We start from the raw sequence: 22,671 nt of genomic DNA, 5'->3' as shown, positions 1-22,671 counted from the left end.
CATTCTGGAGAAACATTCATGCACACATGCCGACCCACAAGTTTTGTGTGTGGTATGAAACGCCTTGCGCCAGTTAGTGCCACTGAGGGATGGGCGTATCAGTTATGGTAAAGTAGGAGCAGAGTCCAATCTAAAGCTTTGCCCACAACTCAAAATGGCCCAAAACTTTTATAATGGCAACTTAAAAACTCAAGTACATTCATTTTGTTATTGATGGGTCTGGGTTTTTTGTTTTTTTGTAGTTTCCATACAATCTCTAGTTTCAGACAGAAGTAAAAGCAACAAAATATCAGTGAGAGAGGCTAGTTTTGTGGTCTCGCTCAATGGTATTTATGTGGCTCCTTTTACCACAGTGCCTCAATTGTTAATGTATTTATTGTCACAACAGCCCTGTGAGGTGGAGCACTGCTATTATCCAGTTTACTGATGAGGAACCAAGCCACAAGAGAGGCTAAATGACTTGCTTAAGATCACATGGAGAACTTGCAGTAGAGCACAGACTTGAACCCGAATCACCTGAGGCTAGTGCCTTAAACACTGAACCATTCTTCCTTTCTTCGGTAAACTCCCCTTGATCGGGACCAAGAAATACTGGAAACCCTGGGCGCTTTCCAGTCCAAATTTCAATGCCAAAAGGCTCAGATAAGCTTTGGAGAAGTGTCCAGATGTTTGGATTGTCATCTGAACAGAATGACTGAAATATTTAAGGTTCTCCCTTTACTAGTTTTGTTGATCCTATGTGAGTGCGTGGATGTGTGGGTACGTATGTGCTAGACGCCATCCTTTTCTGTCGGACAGCGATGGTGCTGATGGTGAATTCTCCCTGGATGGGAGTCAGTGGAATGCATGCACAGCAATCAGAGGTGTGACGGCAGCCCCTGTGGGTGTACAGGAGCTAGCTTTGATCTGTAACAATAGCCGTGAAGCTGCAGCAGCCCAGACTGTACAAGCCTTCCTGGGACATGGGGTACGTACTTGAGCCGCTAGCTCTACCTCGAGTATGTCTACGTGTCTGCAGTCCCACCTCTGATCGCAATGTAGCTGTGCCCTGAAATCCGACAAAGAGAGATTTTTCTTTTTTTTGCTTTGGGAATGGGAGCAGCAGCCCCAATCTTTGTGGAAGGCTATATGGCTGCTGATTCTGGCAGAATACAACTTCTGTGCTGTACCGCAGGGGGATAGCAATGTGTCTGCTGAAGGAGCCTCTCAAATGCACTTACATTGATCCGACATGTGGAATCAGGAGAGCCTGACCTTCACGGGGATGGCGAGGTGTTAAATATGGGTTTTCATGCGATTGGACACAGCAGTATCACTCTTAAGTTTGTGACTGCTTCAGAACAAACAACTACCCTTGCTAAACTGGGCGGCAGTGATTTTTGACCTTTTCCATATTCTGACCCACCCTGTGTTGCACCAGAAAAAAATGTTCAGGACCCCAACTCCTGTCCAGCTATTAAGCAAGGGAGAATGGTTTCACCTGCAAACTCTTGGGCCTGTTCATGACACTCACAGCCTTGGGGGTGGCAGTGAGGGGTCCAGATTAAGAGCTCATAGTGCAAGGAAAGGCTGCATGGAACACAGCCAGCTACATTGAAGGTTCCTGGGCCAATCTGCTGGTGTAAGGCAAGACTGCGAAGAGTCACCTGGAGGAATGCTCTGTTTATCCATCCATCTCCACATAGGGTTTTCTATAGCACACATCATTGTAGCATTGTAAGTCTGATATCACTGCAGGATTCAGGCAGAGCGAGGGGCTTGGTGAGGCTACATCTCTTATTCCAACAAAAATGGATCCATTTGTAGAAAGACAAAGACATTACAATCAAGTCAGGAGAAACACAGCAGATTTCTGGCTGGGTGTTATACTCAGTCCTAGTTAGAGTTAAGAGATATTGAGGTGTGCAGGCATTTGTACGAACATTTCTCTCCAGCCTGAATCCACATGAGTCCTGAATCCATTCTTCCTGTCTCTGCTTCCTGACCAGGTGTTGCTTTGAATTTTCAGGTTCAAACAAACTCCAAATCTTCTTTCTTTCTTTCTTTCTTTCTTTCTTTCTTTCTTTCTTTCTTTCTTTCTTTCTTTCTTTCTTTCTTTCTTTCTTTCTTTCTTTCACAGACACATCAATGCATCACCTTAAACCAATCCCTTTTCCCTGGAAAGTAGAGCTGGGTTTGATCCCTGCAATTCAAATATGGAACAAACTCCCCTAAAGTTCTGGTGAGGGTATCGGGGATCTTCTAAGGCTTCAGGCTTTAACAGAGATTGGTCCAGAGCTGTCGAGTTCAGAGCTGGATTCAAATCAAAACATCCTCCCCCCAAGTTAGGGATATTCAAATCATAGCTTTTTAAGGCCAGAAGAGACCATTTGATCATCAAGCCTGACCTCCTGTATAACACAGGACATAGAATTTCATCCACTTTTTCCATCTGTGCCAGTCTCTGCTCAGAAAGTTTGTAAAACCCTTTTCAGCAAAGAGACTCTGACTCTCAAGTGTGTAACAAACCCAGGAAGAAGGTGGCACTCCAGCATGATCTAGCCTGTACAATCCTTCTCTCTCCTTTGAAAGTCCCTTCCCAAAGCAAGCTGGCTGCTCTGCAATAAGGGGAGACAACTTTGGCTATAACAAAGACTCTTGACATTGTCCTTAATCAACTGAAAAACAATTCAAAGTGGAGAGAGAAATTGGTCCACTTGTTTTCATCACAGTTACTAGTTTTTTTAATCATTCCATGTAAACAAAGACCATAAGTAGGACACTTGTAGATTTGCTTATTCTCAACTTTCATCTCTGCCAGCTGCTGTCACAAGAATCTCTTGACTTGAATTCTTTGGAAGTAGGATTTTTTTATGGGCTTTGTTTGTTCTTAAGCAGGGAAGCCAGTCAAAGAAGCTCTACCTAAACAGTAATTTGCAGTGGCAACGAGGCTAGAGAAGGTATTAGCGGAGATGGGAGCTTTCATCTTGCTCCTCATCAGGTCAGGAGGCATGTTAAAATTTCAGATCTAGAATCAACAAGGCAGGATAGCGTGAACAAATATTTCCATGAGTGGGACTGGAAGGAACATGCCTGGACAATATGCTAGTTTGTGAGACAAGTCAATAATCAGTTGCTACTGCCTGGAAGAAGGTTGGTCTATGGTATCTGGGCCTCAGTGTCCCTTCTGACCTGCTGATGAATGTACACATACATGTGTTTTGGGTAACATTCCCTCTCTTAAGAGTCTAGTTTATTAAAACGCTGTGAGAAACAGCTCTCTTGGTCCTCTCAGGTGTGAGCAGGTCTCTCCCTAAGCAGCAGAGTTTCAATTCCTTCCCTCTTCCCTTCTCTGCTTAGTCCTTTTGTCCCTGGGTCACAGGAGCTTCTGTCTTGGAGGGGAGCACTGTTGGTATTGGAAATGCAGAAAAGAGAGAAAAGGATTCTTTGGAAGCTGGCAATGATGGTAAACTAGCAGTGGATTCAGTGGCTGGGGAATTGCAGGGAAAACCAGTCTCTGGGAAGCAATCCTGCACCGGCAGGGGATGGGATAGATATTATGTTATAACCACATGGTAGAAATCAAAGATGGAAAAAGAAACCCAGTTGGTTCATTACATCCATCTACCTGCTAGAGCACAGTTATTTCCTGCAGTATATTCTGCTATGTTTTACCCAGTCCTAAATTTCTTGACGAATGGAGACTTTAATAGAGCTTTTCTATGTCTAGTTTTTATGGAAAAAAAATCTACTCTGCCTTTGCAGTGGACAGAGCAGGGAACTTCCATTTATCAATGCATAGAATAGAGTTCTAAGACACTGCAAAATGCTTCTATTGCGGTATCCAACAGGTGCATCTGCCTTTCGCGGCAGCTCCTCTCTGTCATCTATTGAACCCTTTTCACTGCGATTTGAATTTATCATGCAATGCTCCTTTCCCTCCAGATACCATGTTGCCTCCTGCAGTTACATTACACAGATGTCTGTACTCTGTATTCTCACACTTACAAAGTGTTTGTGATTTTTTTGATGCTCATAACATTTGGGTTTTCAGATGCTTTCCAGGGATGGACTTTATAGTGTGTTAGCAGACAGCCTCGGTCCCTCCACTTTCCTAATTTCATCCTTTTAGCTATTAACCCAGAAACAGGGCGAAACTTTTGCAAGTTTCCAAGGAAAGGAAAGGGAAAGCTCCAAGGAAATGTTGACCTATTTTCTTCATCAGAATTTGAAACTTTGGTTAAAAAACAAAACAAAAAAATCACACCAAACCCCTAAATTTTGATTTTTTTTGCTCCCACCAGTTCTGGCTACAAATGAATTAGTTTGTTTTTGTGTTATTCTGAGATTTTCTCCACTGTATCGATACAGCCCCCCCTAGGTTGATGCAGATATTATGGGGGAGCTTTACAGTGGAAAACAAGTATTTTTACTTGCCTAGATTACCTTGAATTTCAGTGTTTGTGTGTTGAAATGAGACATAGGCTATCAAGAGGTGGAATGCCACACTGGTGACATCCACTGAATTATTATGTAGGCTTGGGCAATCATATAATTACCGCCTGTAAACGGGGATGGTAATACTCTTCCTTATAGGGGACTAGTAGTTCTTGGATAGAACATGGAATAGAAGTGCAAAGTACTGCTAAATGCTGAGCTTTGGCCTATGTTGTCCTTTGCTTGGTGACACTCTCTTCATCTCATGCTATTTGGTTGAAAAGAAACCATAGAAGTGCATTTCCAGGCATTAATCTCAAAGGATTCTCCCTTGGTACACCCTATCTAAGATGGCTGCATACCTATGGCTCTTGTTTTCCAATGCTCTGTCTCATATCCTAATTTGTAGGAAAATTAAGTATAGTGGTATTAATTTAGACGTAATATATGTGCTAAAGGTGTTAACATAACCCAGTCACTGTCCAGCATTAAACAGTGTTAAGCAAGGTCTGGGATCTGGTATATGGAGTCCTCAGCCTGCTTAGTACCATGGCAAACACACTATAAAATTCATGCCAAAGGTTAGAAATGTATTGATTGAAACACACTACAGGAAAAGAATCAAAATGAGGCAAGAGCATTGAAACTGAAATTGATTGTGCAAAACAAGCGTAATCAAAACCTATCAAAGTCACTTTTTGGATACAGTGGATATTGGTTAACATCTCTTATTCAGTGAAACAGTCCTTCTTGGTGGGGAAGAAAGGGTTAATTCTGGTGTTCAATTCTGAATCGGGAATAACTGTCACTTTCCTGCTTTAGACAAAATAGACAGGCACAGAAGAGAGGATAGTAAAGATGGGGGAAATATGGCTTTTGTTGATGTTCTCAGGACACAGGGTGGCTGGTCAGTCACAGATGGATGCTTTGCACTGACTAACCAGCCCCGCTAACTGGTGCTCTGGAACCTGGCTCACCTCGCTGGTCCAGAGACATCATCTGGTTGGCCTGGTCAGGTCCCTCTCCTTCCCTGATTCTGAGGCTAGCCAGAGCTGGATGGGTCATCTCATCTCACCATGTGCAGTACAGGTGATTTCAGGATTAGGTGAAGAGCTGAGAGAGAGAGAAGGAGAATAGGAGGGGCAGAAAGGAGCAAACAAGGGAGGGGAAGACTGAGCAAGATTTCACCTGTATCATGTTGGGGTCCTTGCTAGTGCAGCGATGATGGTCAAGTGTCTCTGTAACATCAACAGACCCTGGTTGCCAGCAGATGGGATTGAACCTGGGACCTCTGGAGCTAAATGCATGAGCCTCTACTGCAGGAGCAAAAAGCCATATTTAGCTAAGGCTGTAGAACAAACTCCTTAATATCTCTCTCTCCCTCTCAGTGGTCTCAGTGCCACTCGAGGGGACAGAACACCACACCCAGGCAGTGTGTGGGTTACCTCTCCGCTGGAGCATCAAGCTCTGGTGTCATGGCAACAATCCTTCTGTTGCCCTCACAGTGCTGGCAAACTTTTTTTTTTCTTTTCAAAATCTCTTTTTTAAGGGGCCCACAAAGGCAATGGGTGGAATAATCCATCCTCCTGTTATTTTGTCCTTCAATTAGCCCTAATTTCTGAGATACCAATTTCGGTTCACTTGGTTTCTGATCCTTTACTCCTCTTATTGACCGGTCATAATCTTAACAAGAGGCGTACCAGCAAATCCTTTCCGTTCAAATTAATTCAAGCTTTCTGTCTCGCCTCATATCTTCTCTTAAACAGTTTTATATAACAAACCCTGTAACAATCCATGAACCTTTACCCACTTTGTTACCAGTTAGGCGAACCAACTAAAGTAGGCCTTCTAGGCCTCAGTTATTAAAACATGGTGCAAATTTGTTTTACACCATCTCAAGATCATGATACCAATGGCATCCCATTATGGCATAATTACTTTGACAGAGGTGGACAGAGTCAGAAAAGTGGCAGCCCCTAATGCTACCAGGAGCGAAGCTAGAGAACTCAAACCTGCATCTTAATGGGACATGCTGCACAGTCACTTGCAGGAGGAACACCACAGCAGTATAAGGTTCAAAAATAGTATCAGCAAAACATTGTTCCAGTCTTTTCATTGTCAGCAAAGACGTCCCTCCTCTTCTATCTTTATCCCCAGCCTCCAGTACTCTCTCCCTTGCTCTGATGTTAATTGTAAAGCCGACTCCTTCTAGAAAGAACCTAGTGGACTGATATGAGCTCAGCTTTCTGCAATCAGCTGATTGTATTTACATCTAGTGGGAAGCCTAATTATGTGTATAATACATAAATTATTACTTGAAGTACACATAGTCCTGCTGTTCTTGCATGCTTTATCTGATATCAGGAGTTGCCAGATCTGATTGTGCTCCAGAGTTGGCAGCTGTCCAGAACACTTTTGAATGGATTCTCTCCAGATGTTTGCACTGGCCACTTCATCACCTGGTTTCCTAGTATGGAAGAACATCCGATTTTATTTGGAAACATATTCCTCCCATGTGCTTAGGCTTTCTGATCCTGATTCTACCCTTGTGTTTGGGCAAGAATGCCTACATATACCATAGCTATCTTTATTCCCACATCCTGTGTATTTAGTAGGATGCTGAAAACGCCACTCCTATTCACTCTATCTATGGCATTTCCAATGCATCTTGTACTGTGATAACCAAGGTAAAGTACATCTAAGCCATGGCTTCTTTGCTTTTCTTTCCTCCATCTTCAGTTACATCTGCAGCCTCCATTTTGCTATTCTGCTCTCCTCCTCCTCCCAGCACACAAAGAACATATGTGTCTATAGGGGAAGGAGGCACATACGCAGGTAAATATGTTTTTTTTCTCATTGTTCACTCTCCCATCCTCTCTCCAGGAGAAGAATTTCCAAAGTGTCTGAGCATCCCACTTCCGCTCTGAAGCTGGTGAGCCCATTATGAACAAAATCAGCTTCTCGTAATTTTGCATGATTTAATGGGGAAAACAAAAACAAAACAAAAAGGAAATGACTTGTGCCCTGAAACTCAGCTTTGTTAAATTGTGCTGGTGACACTTTTCAGGTGGAATTTGGCTGGAGGAAAACAGCAATCCCTCCTTCCTTTGAAACGGCTGACATGGTTATTTACAGAGCACCGCCAGTGTGCAAGGTGTGCTACAAAACACAGAGGATAACGCCCCCTTGTCGTGGGGTTCACTCACCGCAAGTGGAGCCTCCTCCTGGCCGCTCTGGGAATTATCTCCTGCACCCTCCTCTTGTGGCCTCTTCACCTGTCCTGCCTCGCCCTGTGGCCCTACTTGCTCCAGGAGTTTCAGCTTCCTTTTTTTGTGACTTGGCCTTCTGACCAGGTCACTATGGTCCTCCCCTTCTGTGGTATAGTCTTTCAGGGCAAACTGTCCCAGGCAGTCTGCTCTCTACTATCTGGTCTGTGCCACTTCCCCAGTGGCTGTTGGGGAACCAGGGTCCACCTTCTACTCGGGCTCCAGCTCAGGGACCCTCTACACATCAGCCAAGGTCTGCCCTATCCTATCCCTTGCGGCTTTTCTCCCGAGTCTTTCCTACCTTCCTGGCTCTCCCCCTTCTCTGGGTATACCAGCCAAAACTCCCTACTCCCAGGGAGTAGAATACCCGTCTGACTGTTGGTGTACCAAATATACTTACTTGAGTAGAATTGGTACCAGATGAGTAAATCGACACCAGCTGAGGAGGTGGCCTGCTGAGGGGCCATATTGGCCGACACCGAACATTTTGCCCGGAATGCTGGCTGCTCAGTGCTGAGTTGGTTTGTTTTTAAAATCTGAGCCTTAGATCACATGACTGGGAATCAGGACTCCTGCCTTCTGTTTCAGGGTCTCACCCTGAGTCAGTGTGGGACCTTGGTCAAGTCATTTAACCGCTCTGAGCCCCTGTGTCAGATGAGTCAAAACCAGTGTGTAAAACTGGGAGAATGGTACTGCCCTACCTCACAAAGGTCCCAGTTCGGAGAACCGTGTAGACCCGTGCTCAGGTCTATCGCTATTCAACAAAGCACTTAAGGTTCAGCATGGGTTGGATGGATGGATGGGGGCTCAATGGCAGGTAGGTGCCTCAGTAGCTTTGAGCATCTGGGCCACAATGCTTTGAGGTTTAATCATTGTCTTTAAAATGACCCAAGCTCTTTGGATGAAAGGGGTGATGCAAGTGTCAACTATTATTAGTTGTTAAAGGGACGTGGGAAAACGTGTATATACAGACGTTTGCACCAAACAGACCTGATTTTCTTTCATTACCCTGCGTAAAACCTCAGGGCAAATTAATCTCTATTGTAATCTATTGTCATTGCCACTTAATGTGTCATCCCTTCTAAAGTGCACCTCTGATCTCCCAAAACAAGGTGAACAGAAGACACAAGCCTGCGTGATTTTTTTTTATGCTTGCAAAAACCCTTTAGTTTACTGTGTTTTATTCAGTAATTCAACATTAACCTTTATATTTGCATCAATAAATAATGGCACACAAGCTGTGAGGAAGCGAAGTGGATCAAAGAGACCTTTTGGTGGCTTGCTGTGTCTCTTCCACTATTAGACAGTCCCTCGTCTCAATGATTTACTCTTGGTTAACATTCATGGTGGACCCTAAACATAAAGAGAGAAATAAATAATCCAAAGAGCCCCAAATGAATAGTATCCTTCTGATCTCTTATCTGAATCAGCCTCAAGGCTACAAATTCAATGTAATCCTTCTACCACCAGTCAATCTGAGATCTAATTCAAAAGAGGAGAAAATACTCAGCAGCTGGTCTGTGGCTCTTGGGTTAATAGACAGAAAGAAGCTCTTTGACGGAGTCACTGTAGGGCAGATGAATAGTGCCAATGAGAGGTGCTTATTGCCCCTGAGCTGTCCGTAGCCAGGCTGGGATGGGACCATGCAAGAAAAGAAGTGCTTGTGGACAAAAAGGAAAATAGAGACTCCAAGGGAATCAATGTGTTTGCCAAACCTCCAGAGGTGCCAACTTCCTGAGTTCCAGGGGGGTGCTCGACCCATACTCCACCCCAGGCCCTGCCCCCACTCAACCCCTTCTCTCAACCTGCTCCGCCCGCCTCTTCCCACTCCGATGGCCTCCCCACTTTTAGGGACCTTTTGCTGCTCCTGCATATTACTTATCGTCACAATCATATATAACAATACATAGTAACAATTCTTAGGGTGAGCACATGTCCCAATTTTATAGGGACAGTCCTGATTTTTGGGGCTTTTTCTTATATAGGTGCCTATTACCCCCCACCCCATCCCGATTTTTCGCACTTGCTATCTTGTCACCCTAACAATTCTGTCCTACCCATCACCGGGATGTAATTCCTTCCGCTATGAAGCTGGACCTGCCTCCAGTCCACAAATCCAATTACTCAAAAACAGAGCTCAGACACACAACCTTAACTCCAACCATATAATTTTTCCATTAAGGATCTACAATTTCGAGATTACCAACATATAGTCTCTCCATCTCTATAATATTTCCCTCTTCCGCCTGTCATACAAACAATTCCCTAACACTTCTTATCCGTGCACACGTTCTCTGTAATCAAAGTTCAACATAGTTGTGTTCTATTCAAACAGAATTTATTATTTTCTCCCTGTTCAAAAGAGTCTGCTGTTTCTTACTTGTCTACTTTACACTAAAGCTAATAGATAGTTCTTAAAATCAGATGTATTTCCTACAAACCTGAGTAATTTAAGGCTGGAGTAAAGCTTGCCTGTGTTCTGTAAGTTTTAAGTAATTGGATGGTGGGTGGTTGTAGACTTGTATAGAAAGGGAATAGATTGTGATGGTGGGTAGGATGTTTATAAAACTAACCTACATCTGACATTTAGTCTAGAGCTAGATAGAAACTTTGGACTTATTACAACTCAGCCATTTGTTAGCTGTGATAAACCAAAGAAACATTAGACTGCAAGTTTAAATTTTAAAAGGAGCCATTGTTAGCTGCCTCTAAGACGTAAACTACTGACTAGATTGACTTCTAGCTTTTCTAAAGATGTAGGCCTTGCCCTAAGAGTTGTAAATTTGGGGCTATTACACATTGTATTTCATACATAAGGAAAGGACTGAATTCCTACCTATATACAACTCACAATGTGACTTCAGCTTTCATTGCTACCTATGCCTCCAGAGTTGAGCTATCTAATCTATTTTTAATCTAATTTAATTTTAGGAATTTATATGTAATCAGTCACCGTAGTATTTCAGGCTGTATATAAAACAAAAAAGTATATTGCTCCATGCAAAAATAAATGGGCTTTTCACGCTCCTAACCTGTCCCTGAGGAGTAGGCAAAATCCAGCTGGAAATCTTTAAAGAATAGGCATTTTGGGGTGAGATTTCAGATGCTTTCTGTAGGCTGAAAAAAACATGGGAACCACCTGCTTTTTGGTATTGCAATATGAGTGAGTGTGTTGACAGCTGAAATCAGGAAGCACAGAGATGTGTGAAGAGGGTGTTGCGGGGACTAAAGGGAGGAAGAAAGTTAACACTGGTTGTGAACCTCAAAGGTAAAATTTGAGAAGAGGGCATAGTGTCTTAATTTGTCTCTAGCCGTGCAGTTAATAGAAATATAGGACTGGAAGGGATCTTGATAGATCATCTAGTCTAGTCCCCTGCACTGAGGCAGGACTAAGTATTAGCTAGACCATCCCTGACTAACCTGTTTTTAGAAACCTCCAACAACTGCAACCTCCCTAGGTAATTTGTTCTAGGGCTTAACTACCCTAATAGTTAGGACATTTTTCCTAATGTTTAACCTAAATTGCCTTTGCTGCAATTTAAGCCCATTGCTTCTTGTCCTGTCCTCAGCGGTTAAGGAGAACAATTTATCACACTCCTTTTTATAACAATCTTTTGTGCACTTGAAGACTGTTATCATGTCTCCCATCAGTTTTCTCTTCTCCAAACTAAACACACACAGGTTTTTTCAATCTTTCCTCATAGATCATGTTTTCTAAACTGTCAGTCATTTTTTGTTGCTCTCCAATTTGTCCACTTTCCTGAAGTGTGGTGCCAAGAATTGGACACAGTACTGCAGTTGAGGCCTTGTCAGTGCTGCGTAGAGCGGAAGAATTATTACTTGTGTCTTGCTAACAATGCTCCTGCTAATACATCCCAGAATGATGTTCTCTTTTGTTTGCAACTGTATTACATTGTTGACTCATATTTAGTTTTTGATCCACTGTAAACCCCAGATCCCTTTCTGCAGTACTCCTTAGTTAACGATGTAGCCCTGCATTATCAATCTAGCTATCCTGTGACCTTGGGGAGCTCGGAGACGATTTTAATCCCTGTTGGGGCAACAATCACTCTCCTTTTCCTGCTATTTATACTCTTGTTCCTTTCATTTTGTCTTTCAGATGTATAGCTCTATGGATTTTGGAAGACGCTGGCAGCTAATGCATGAGCGGATCACTCCAAACAGGTTTTACTGGTGAGTGGCCCATCAAGCTCCTCTTGTGTTGTGCAGACAATGTCGCATGTTTGTGTTCATCACACACTGAAGAAGGCTCTGAGGGGCCCAGGATCGAGAATTATTGCTGTTCTGCCAAACCCAGGTATCAAAATTCATGAGTTTGGTCCTAAAAATCCTGAGATTGACTTAGGTGTTTCTTTTTTAAAAGTTTGGAGTTTTTAATGCATCTTCTGGTGTCATAGGCTTAGCATGGGGGAAGGATCACATTTTCAAGCCTTTAAAGCCACAACTTCGAGAGTTAGAAAATTATTTTAAAAAAAAAGAGTGCTGAGAGTCTCACATAATCACCTGACTCCAGGAGCTGGTGCTTCAACGAAAAAAAACACCAATTCTAGTGAAACTTGTGAATAATGCTGTTATTGAGTCTTTCCATTCTGTTGTGTGCTGGGTGACTGGGGGGAGGGGGTTTTAAACAGAATCAATGTGCTAATTAAAGAGCATGCTAGGTTTTTATTGTGTGTTAGAATGTATTTTTATCATCATATAACTGGGGAATAAGGATACATCTACACCGCAAATTAAAACCCATGTCACCTAGTCTCAGAGCCTGGGTCGATTGACTCTGGCTCATGGGGTTCAGGTTGCGGGGCTAAAAATATCAGTGTAGACATGCGGGAGCCTGGGCTCTGGGAGACTCCCCCATCTCCAGGTTTCAGAGCTGGGGCTCCAGCCCAAGAGGAAATGTCTACACAGCTATTTTTAGCCCCACAGCTCGAGGCCCAGGAGCCCGAGTCAGCTGACCTTGGCTCTGAGACTCAGTGCCATGGGTTTTTTCTTTGCAGTGTAGACAAACCCTAAGTGGCTGAGGGGTTTGGTGGTGAGGGGTAAAAAAATTTAAAAGCACTTAGGTGACCTAAATAAAGGAGGACTTGTGGCACCTTAGAGACTAACACATTTATTTGAGCATAAGCTTTGAGCATCCGGATGAAGTGAGCTGTAGCTCACAAAAGCTTATGCTCAAATAAATTGGTTAGTCTCTAAGGTGCCACTAGTCCTCCTGTTCTTTTTGCGGATACAGACTAACATGGCTGCTACTCTGAAACCTGTCATTAGGTGACCTAGGAGCTTAAGTCCCAGTTTCAAAAGAGAATTATGTACATCAGAGCCTGAGTCTCATTGAAAATCAATGGGACCGAGCTGCCGAAGTACCATTTCAGAGGTACTGTATTTAGGTATCCAAAGATGCAGATAGGTGTCTATTGGGAATTTCAAAAGCACTTATGCAGGTTAGGTGCTGAATTCCCAGTGGAACTAGCTGGATCAGTTTTTAATGGCATTTGGGTGCCTAAAGATGCAGATAGGCATTTGGGAGCTTTTGAAAAATCCACTAAGCACATATCGGCATCTTTAGGTGCCTAAATGCTATCTGGCCCTATGTCACTTTTGAAAGTGAGATTTAGGCTCCTAAATCACATAGACTCTCTTGAAAAATATCCCTTTTTCTCAAGGTTACCTGCCTTGGGATGATGGTGGACGGGGTGCCCTCTTACTCCCTGAGTCTAGTATTTCCATCAAGGGAGGATTAAGCTGTTGAGAGGCTTTTTGAAGCTGATCTGGGAACAAGACTGGCCCCAGGACCAAAGGAAGAAGCCCTTTCAATTTAATGTAATGATCTCTAGTTGAAAACAGCTCCTTGTCTCCATTTATTTGGCCCCCAAACCTGGGGGTTCTCCTGCCTTCACCCTGCCCCAATTAACCTTCACGTAAGCCTATATCTTAACTGCTTCAGTTTCAAAATTCCACTTCATCTCCTCCACTCCTGCTCTGTTCTGATGATGTTTATGTAACCTACCGGCCAGTGTATGTGTTACGCTCCTGAGGATATGACTCTGACAGCCCTCAAGTGCAGAGGCTAGCTTTTAATCTTAAAATGAAGAGGTTCAGGCTTTTATCTCTGGAGTCAGTGGTTCAATCCCCAGTGTTGGCCAAGATAGTGGATATCTCTCGGTTATAGCCAGTAAATGAAATGTTTCAATAACTAGAGGTGGTTGAGAACCGTTATTTTGCTGTGGAGAATATTTCAGAAAATGAAAACAAAAACATTTATTTTTGTTAAAAGTTTCCACAGAAAGGGTCTACTTTTTTATTGAAAAACCAAATTGAAAATTATTCAGCCAAAAAGTCTTGGTTTTTTTCAAACAGAAGTCAACATTTTCTGTAGGAAGCAGACACCTTCCAGAAAGATTTTCATTTTGGTGAAAACCCCATTTTTTTTAAAATAAAAAAACAGTTCAGCGGGATAATTTTTGATCAGCCCTATCAATAACATTTTTGGTTAGATTTTGCTTTTCAAATTTTTTTAAAACCATTCCAGTTGAAACCCTGCCAATTGGAAATAACTTTGAAATTAAAAACAAAACAAAACATGTTTTTATCTTAATTTTTAATCATCTTTAATAAATACTGTCTGTGATAGGGTGTACTGTCCTTTTACATCATGGCCTTGTTCAGCCTACCCGAAGGGGATCTTGGGACTTGTAGTCCAGAAGGACCATGGGAGTTGGAGGCTGACAAGAAAGGTCGGGACGGGGAGTGTGTACAGACAGTTTAGAGGGAATAGGGTTTGCTTTTTGGCTTGGTTCTGGATAGGAGCGAGTTGTGGGTGTCTCTCATCAAAGAGGAAGCCATCACCTTTATAAAAGTGTAGCTGCACTATGAGCTTTATTAGAGAGGACCAGGTAAAGTCCACCACCCTAATTAGTGGCAGCATTATAGATAAAGGTGACAACCTTATCAGAGCAATAAAAGGCACCTAACCCCAAAACGTGAGCAGGTGCATTATATGGAATTCCCATTTCAGATGTCTCCTCCTTTTTCAGAAATACAGAGGGTCACTGGTTACTGGAAAGAGTGGCGAGAAAGCTTTTTTCCACTCACAGGCAGCAGAATCCCAGTGACGATAAACTTTCCAAGAGAACAAATTAGGTTGTTCGCACAGTGGGCAAGATTTGAACCACCTTATCGTAATGCCAGGGTCAGGGATATTGAAACCCTGCAATATAATAACTCCTCTTGGCTGTTTGAGTTCTTTTTTATTATGCTGCAAGCTGTGATTGTTGTTCTGAGCTTATAAGCTGTTTGTGGGGAAGAAGAAAAAACGAAAGTAGCTTTGGGAGCTTGTGCGGTTTTTTTATTACTACATGCAGTGGGTAGAACATGAATATAAAGGACCTTTTAAGTTTCAGAGGAACATAAGCCGTGGCTCTTTGGGTTCCACTGTCGGGTAAAAAGCCAAGTCACCAGATTGTGTTACTTGAAGCTTCCAGGAGACGTGAAATAACAGCAACAAAGAGATGCCTAAGTTAGTCCTTAGCAGTAGTTGCAAATTTGGGTTCCTCAGAATCTTTTATTAACAGGGCTTGGATAAGCCTCTTACATCAGATGGTGAAATCTTCAGCAGCTTTGTCAAGACACTTTCAACTGTCCAGAGCCACCGCACATTTGCAAAACTATAACCTGCTGTTGTATAGAATAAATCACCCTAACCCAGAGAGGTTTCATCTTTCTCCCATCTACTGTGTGATATCTTCCCAAATAATTACACCTGTCCCATGCCCAGGAGTTTCCATATTGATAGATTTTAAGGCCAGAAGGGACTATTTTGATGATCTGAATTGGCCTCCTGTGTAACACAAGCTCTAGAATTTCACAAGCCCATAGGTTTGGGGCTGAGTTCAGGTCTGGGCTATTGCGTTATAAAGGACTAGATTTTGATACCCTAACTCATGTAGTAGAAATTTATCATACGTGTTGTCTCATTGAATTGATTAGCACAACTTGGGAAGGAAGGTTTCAGAGGAACAGCCGTGTTAGTCTGTATTCGCAAAAAGAAAAGGAGTACTTGTGTACTTGTATACATCTGATGAAGTGAGCTGTAGCTCACGAAAGCTCATGCTCAAATAAATTGGTTAGTCTCTAAGGTGCCACAAGTACTCCTTTTCTTTTTGGGAAGGAAGGTGGTCCTCAGCATGAGGAAAGGTATCCACATGTGACCTCCATATGTCCTTATGGCTTGAAAGTCTTTAATGTCTCAGGACCCCAATGGGGCTAAAAATGGGAGCTGGTAGCAATGGGTAGCAGAGTTTCCCATATTCCACTGTGGCCCTATCCCTGGAACAGCCCAAGATAATCACCTTTAAATCTGTGCCATTTTTAGGTAAAGAGAGACTATTTGAGTTCAGTTTTATAAGTTTTCATGGCTACTTCTGAGCCTTGTTCTGTTGAATTCATGGTAACTAAGGCACCTGCCTTTCCAGATGGAGGGATACAAAAAACCATTCCCACATTATGTTTTGTACACTGTAAAATATTGGGGAAATAGTTTCTTCAGTAAAACATGTGGTTTATACAGTACTAAGTAATCCCATCCCTAGTCAGCTGAGCACTTGAAGTCAATGGGACTTAAACCTGTGCTTAAAAGTAAGTGCCTGCTTAAGTGCTGTGCTGAATTGGGGCCTTGGTACCAAAAAAGTGGCGAAGCCAGATTGTCCGATGGTTGTCCACTAGCCTAGGACTTGGGAGGCCTGGCTTCAAGTCTGTGCGTGACCACAGCCTTCCCGTGTGACCTCTGGCAAGTCACTTAGCCTCTCTGGGCCTCCTGTTTCCATCTGCACAATGGGGCCAATAGCTCTGCCCTGACTCAGAGGGGTTTTGTGAGATAAAAATACATTCAAGGTGGTGTGGTGCTCAAACACTACAATAACGGGGCCATACTGGGACATCAGCGAGACTAAAAACAAATCAGTCAGTAAAGAGACATTTCAGTGGATTATAAATTCCTTCATCCTGTTGGCACTTAAGTCCCTAAAAGAGGGAATTCCTTATGGTATCCTGCATTTACTGGCTGGTCAGCTGAACAGTTATACATATTGTTTTCCCATCCAGCCATCCCTGGAGGGCCTGCTTATATTTTCAGAGCACACACAGAGCAGTAAACGCTCTTTGTGGAAGGCACAGTCTATGTCTGAAGTAGCAAACTTTCTCGGCACTGCCCCAGCGTTCGCTTCACCTGTGGGCCCATTTGTTTCTGCCACTCTCCACCTCGGGGAACAGCAAGGAATAGGAGGCTGTTGCAGGGATTCGTTCCCCCCTTCACCTGTCATATTTAGTCATTTGCCACCCTCCCTCTGTTCTGCGGTCTTAAGAGATGCCATCAAATAATTTGGGTGAAACTGTCAAATTGGAGCCAGGAACTACCGGAAGAGGCTCCGGGGAGATGGTGGGGGGGACTGGATTTAGCATGTGCAGCATTTCCGATGGATACAGGGAGATTTGAAGCACTGAGAAGGTGGAACACGCCCAGTCTGTAAAGGACACTGAAGTGTACACTCATGACAAAGGAACTGAATGGAAAAGGCCAGCAGGGAAGAGGGGGGAGGGATGGGGAGAGGAGGAAAATAGGACACGCTTCTCTTTTCGAAGAGCAACATTTCAGATCTCGCTTATCTTAGATTTCGCTTTGTTTTTAACAAGCAGTAGGGGAAACGGTATTGAATTTATAACAAATGGTGCTAAAGGCACCAGCTGTTTTGCTCATTCTCCCTCCGTCGGATTTTACTTTCTCTTCTTTCTGTGGCATTGAAATAAATCTCGAGCCACCTTGGAACTTTGTGGTTGTCACTCACTCACCCCACCCCACAGTCATTTTTAACTCCGCAGCAGGGGTGAAACTGGCCCCTGCCGCTTGAGCTAAAGGAGAATCTCTGGGCAGTGTAGGGTCTGTGACACACAGATGAGCAGCTCTGAGCCCATCCAGCAGAGGGAAGCAGTGCACAAATACACAGGCCAGCTCATTGTGGTGTTAACATGGCCTCTGGGGTGAGAAGAAGGGAACTGTGGTTGGCCAGAGGCTGTGCAGAGGTTCCCGAGATTGGGAGTTCACGGTTGTTTGAGACAAACGCCCAAGAGTGTGGATGCTTGTCAGATGGTCTCATGAGAACTGGCTTTATTGTGAGATTTTCAGTCCTTGTTTTGCTTGTGCTGAGGCAGGAATAGTGGCAAGGGCCCTTTTTGCTATATTTTTGAGCTTGTAGCCCGAGTCCATCAGGAAAATACTGACTGAGTAGTGTGAATGAGGAAGATAACTGGGGGGCGGGGGAGCATTACCTGAATGCTTCTAAAATTTATGATCTGGGTTCAGATCTAGAAATAAGCAAATGTTGGTGGATCACTTCTCAGTTCTCTCTGTAGTGTCCATTGGGGCTTGGAAATGTCCCAGCTCCAAGGAGGACAGCCCTGGGAATGTGTCAGTTTTATTGTCCAAGGAGGGCCTATTGAACATACCAAAGGTGAGCTTTTCTTGGCATGCCTGATACGTTAGCCGGCAATAAAATGATCATTTCAAAATTGTGTGTCTCTTACAAACCCACTAATCGCTAACTACCAGATGGTGTCGTTATATAGTGCTGGGAAAACATCACTTGAGTTTTTACAGCCAATTCTAGCGTTAAGAAAACATAGTTTTATAAATGTCAATTGACTACTAAATAATCCTGCATTAGAAATTTCTGGGTTAAAATAACTTTGTCCTCATGCTACATGATAAATGGAATAATTCCATCACTGCATTTATGCATAGTATGGCTGTGTTTCCATCACAGGACGGGTGCTATCATAAACCTGAAGTGCTGGGTTCAACCCACTAGAGCCCTAATGTGAAATTTTTAGCCTAAGTTGTCCTTAGTTTCTGCAAAGGTAGCTCTGGGTTTGGGGAGATATTTTTAACTCTACCTGCATTTATTGCAGTGTTTCCTTAACAGCACCTGGCATGTACTGAGAGGGATGGTCTAGGTATACTTAATCCTGCTTCAGCATGGGGAGGAGGGTTGGACTAGATGACCTCTTGGGGTCCCTTCCAGTCCTACATTTCTCTGTTCCTATGATTACTCCTAAGGACACAGGAATGAATTAAACCTCACAGCAGAAAGCTTTCGAATTATTCTTCCCATTTTAAAGGTGGGAAAACTGAGTCACTGAGAGTTGGGGCCTGATTTTCAGAGCTTATTTGACTTAGTGTCTCAGAGAATCTGGCCCAAACAGACTTGTCTAAAGTTGCCTTGTATGTCAGTGGCGGAGGCGGGAATCAAACCAACGTATTCAGACTCCTAATTCTCTTGCTCTGCCATAGTCTGCACAGGGCAAACATTGCCTCCCAGTCTCTGGTTTATATAATATACAGTATAGACAGCATAACCAATACTCTTGCATTATTTTGATCAGATGTTTATGATGGTGCCTGGCATATTTGGGGTAACCTTGGAGGAAGATTTATTTTATATTTTCCTTTTGGCCATACACATTTTTTCACAGACTTGACATTTTCCTCCTCCTGCTTCCCCCCGCACCCCCCCCCCCGCACCCCCCAACTTGTAAGGGTTGTTCTTGGTAAAGCGTGATAGGATTACAAACATTGATATTGCTGAGTCCGATGTGAGCATGCTGGGAAATGGTGGACATCTGCGTTTGTTGATGGGAGGCGTGCCCTCATTAATAATCCGCTATATAGCCAAACACTGGAAGAGAGACACCCTTTCCAGGAAAGCTTGGGATGTGGCAGAAGCCCTGGGGCAGATCCGCTAGACGGTGTAAATCAGCATAGCTCCATCAATGCAGCTATGCCAGTTTACTCAAGCTGAGGGGCTGCCCCCTGTTTACGTAGGGTCTAGACTGTCAGGGCATGTGACTGCTGTAATGATGAATTAGCAGTTGAGGGAGAGCAGCGGGAGATAACCCAGGAGAACTCCATGCTTCTCTGAAAAGGAAACAACTTCACTTTTTGTGCCTGAGAAACCATCCAGGGGCTGCTATGGAGAGACCGCTTGGACATGAACGTCAAGTTGTCAGTTTCAGTTAAGATTATGTCTTTGCTACATTTCCCATTTTGCAAATGTGGTCCAGGGTTTTGTAACCAATTTGGCCCAGGGCAGAATCTTGACAGAAATAGTTTCATCTGGGAAGCCTGGAAAAAAACAGACAAAAACAAACAAAAAAACCTTCCTCCCTCCCGCCAAAACAAACCAAAAACCAGCTACCAATCCACAACAACTCAACAACATTGGTTGGATAATACACCAAAGTTGTTTGCAGTTTATGTAGGGGCCAAAATCAAAGATGTTTGCTGGTTTCTGGTGCATTTTTATCCCCTGAGATGAATAGCAGCTTCAATTTATAAAAGGAACATAAGAACCTAAGAATAAAAGGAATTTGGTATGTGAGTTAGTCACTAACAGTTCAAGCTCTGAGTAGCAGCTGATGCACTGAAAAAGTACTCAAAGGTTTTCGTTGCATGAATATGTAGTTTTATGATGTTCTTCTTAAATGCATTATGCGAGGTCTCTGGGATAAATATTGTGTGTTTTAAATCCCATTTAGAACTTTTTTTCACAAGGTCTCATGTACTCCACACCGTTGGAAGTGTTATAGGATTTTTGTTTTAAAGCTGTTTTACCAAAGAAAGCAGAATGGCCACAAGAAACAAGTGTGATTTGCTAGGGGAAATACATTTAAATAAGTCTCCATGGTACAAATCATATGTAATTCCTAAAAGGAACATAGGGATGGCAATATGGTATCAGCTCTGTGGTCCATTTCCTCCAATATCCTGTCTCCAAAAAAGGCTAGTACCAGCTACTTCAGAGGAAGATGCAATAAAACCTGAAGTGGGAGATTTTGGACTAACTTCCCCATAAGGAAATTTTCTTCCTAAATCCTCACTTATTTCTTGAAGCATGAGCGTTTATAGCCTTTCTATTAAATCCATACTAACGTAACTCTGGATCTTCTCATCCATATAGACATCCAATCCTTGGTTTATAATTCGGCTAAACTCTTGGTTGAGGTATATTGTGGCATTGAGTTCCACAGGTTGATAGTCTGTGGTGTGGTGGGTGGGGGTGGGAAATATTTCCTTTTATTGGTTTTAAATTTGCTGCCTTCCATTGAATGACCCAGGTTCTGCCCTGGCTAAGAATTGTGGCCCCAGAAATGCATTACCTTCTCATATCTGTTACAGGCCTTCATGCTCCTGGGGCCAGGTTCTGCTCTATTCGCCCCTGTGGTAACCTAGAGTAACTCTGCTCACCCATAGAAGATCCTCTCTGTGTGGACACCCATGTGTCTGAAAACAGAGGGCCTGATGAGCCCGTCCTGTGGGAAGACCCTGGGGAGGAAATCTCCAAGGGGTTCTCCTTGGGAGAGATTGGGCAGTGCAGGCCCCATAGCTACATGGGCCAGGGATTCTCCTGTCTGCAGCTGCTGCACGGGGAGGGGCAGCTCACTGCCCTAGAGGGAGCCCTTCTGCCCTGAGCCATGCGGGAGCAGTGGGAGGCTGATCTATGCCCCTTCCCCCGCCAATCCTTTTCCCTGGGTAGCTCTGTAGACCACAGAGTGCTGGGTCAGCGGTAAATATTGGCATGGAGGCAGCTTCTACATGAGAGACAACGATTTGGCTGTGGAGGGTCCCCTCCACGTCGGATCACACTGGCATCATCAGGGCCCAAAATTTAGAGCCTGGAGCCTGAAAATTGCACCTGCTGGGCTGAGGCCCTTTCCCCCCATTCCCTGCAGTGTTTGACTCCACTTGGCCTCTCTCCGACGCACACAAACTCAAGCACAAATTAATTTCCAGTGTGTCAGTTACTGTCCCAGGATGATCTTCGGTGATATTTTGTAGTAGGAGGCACGGAGAGCCGACCCTCCTTAATTAATACATTGATTAATGCCTCTGCCTCAGGCAGATGGGGATCATCAGAGCTTGACGGAGCAAAGCAAAGGCCGTTCTGCTGGAGTGTCTATAGCAGCACAGTCCACACCTTCCATTGGGTGGCAAGATCTAGGCGTATTCCTTGTTTTGCCTGATTTCGCTTTGCTTTACTTACTTTGTGCTGCACTCTGTTAATTGCTGTGTTTCTGAGTCCAAGTGGTCCAAGCATGTCCCACTACTCTTGTTTGATGGATGACCTCGTTGAGGTCTGCACGGGCAAAGGGGGACGCATGTCAGCTGCTACCTGGGAGTGTGCATTCTGAGCAGGAGACGTGATGCAGTTTAGAAACACACAGGCCAGCTGGCCCCATGGAGACCGGGCCCAGAGCAGTGGCTTTGGTGTGTTTCTCATACGTGTCATTGTGTGGTAGGTTTATGGCCAAGATTTTCAAAAATGGAGTCTAAAGAGAGTCTCCGAAATGCCCATTTAGGCTCCTAAATAAGGGCTTGTCTGCATGGTGCCTTTGCACTAGAAGGGAGTAGATTTTAGTGCACAGTAGTGTGTTGTGCACTAGCTGGCCCATGTAGACCTTGCTGGCACACATTAAAAGTTCTCTAGTGCATATTAATGTAGTCCCATTTCAAACAGTTCTCCATTAACACGCACCGGGGAACTTTTAATGTATGCCAGCAAGGTCCACATGAGCCAGTCAGTGTGCAACATGCTGGCGAGCACTAGAATTTAACCTCTCTAGTGCAGAGTAATGCAGTGTTGACAAGCCCCAAGTGGGCCGATTTTCACAAGCGGTGAACACCCTGTAGCTTCCAGTTGACTTCCTGGGGAGTTCCTGGATTCTCAGTTCTTTTCATTTGTTTTAGGAGTGGAATTTTCATAAGTGCGCAGTGTTGCTCCAACTGTCCCCATTGGTAAAACTCCCTTCAACTTCAATCGGAGCAGAGCTAGGCCGCTACCGAGAACTTTTGAACATCCAACATAAAATAAGGATTTAGAGTTCTAACTGTAGGCTCCTATTTTTTGGAAATCTTGGCTTA

The 22,671-nt window shown here is 43.7% G+C and overlaps 1 protein-coding gene across 1 annotated transcript in view; it reads left to right on the top strand.

Annotated features, from left to right (window-relative positions):
• SORCS3 (sortilin related VPS10 domain containing receptor 3) overlaps positions 1-22,671 on the top strand; it is a 500,711-nt gene that overhangs the window by 320,470 nt on the left and 157,570 nt on the right. Inside the window, exon 5 of the mRNA XM_048857132.2 lies at positions 11,803-11,876. Coding sequence (XP_048713089.2) covers positions 11,803-11,876 — 74 coding nt within the window. The remainder of the gene's footprint in view (positions 1-11,802; positions 11,877-22,671) is intronic.

This window comes from Caretta caretta, chromosome 7 (genome assembly GCF_965140235.1).
Source record: "Caretta caretta isolate rCarCar2 chromosome 7, rCarCar1.hap1, whole genome shotgun sequence".
Classification (NCBI taxonomy): domain Eukaryota; kingdom Metazoa; phylum Chordata; order Testudines; family Cheloniidae; genus Caretta; species Caretta caretta.
Note: the sequence above shows the minus strand (reverse complement) of the source record. Positions and strands in the feature narration are given on the sequence as shown.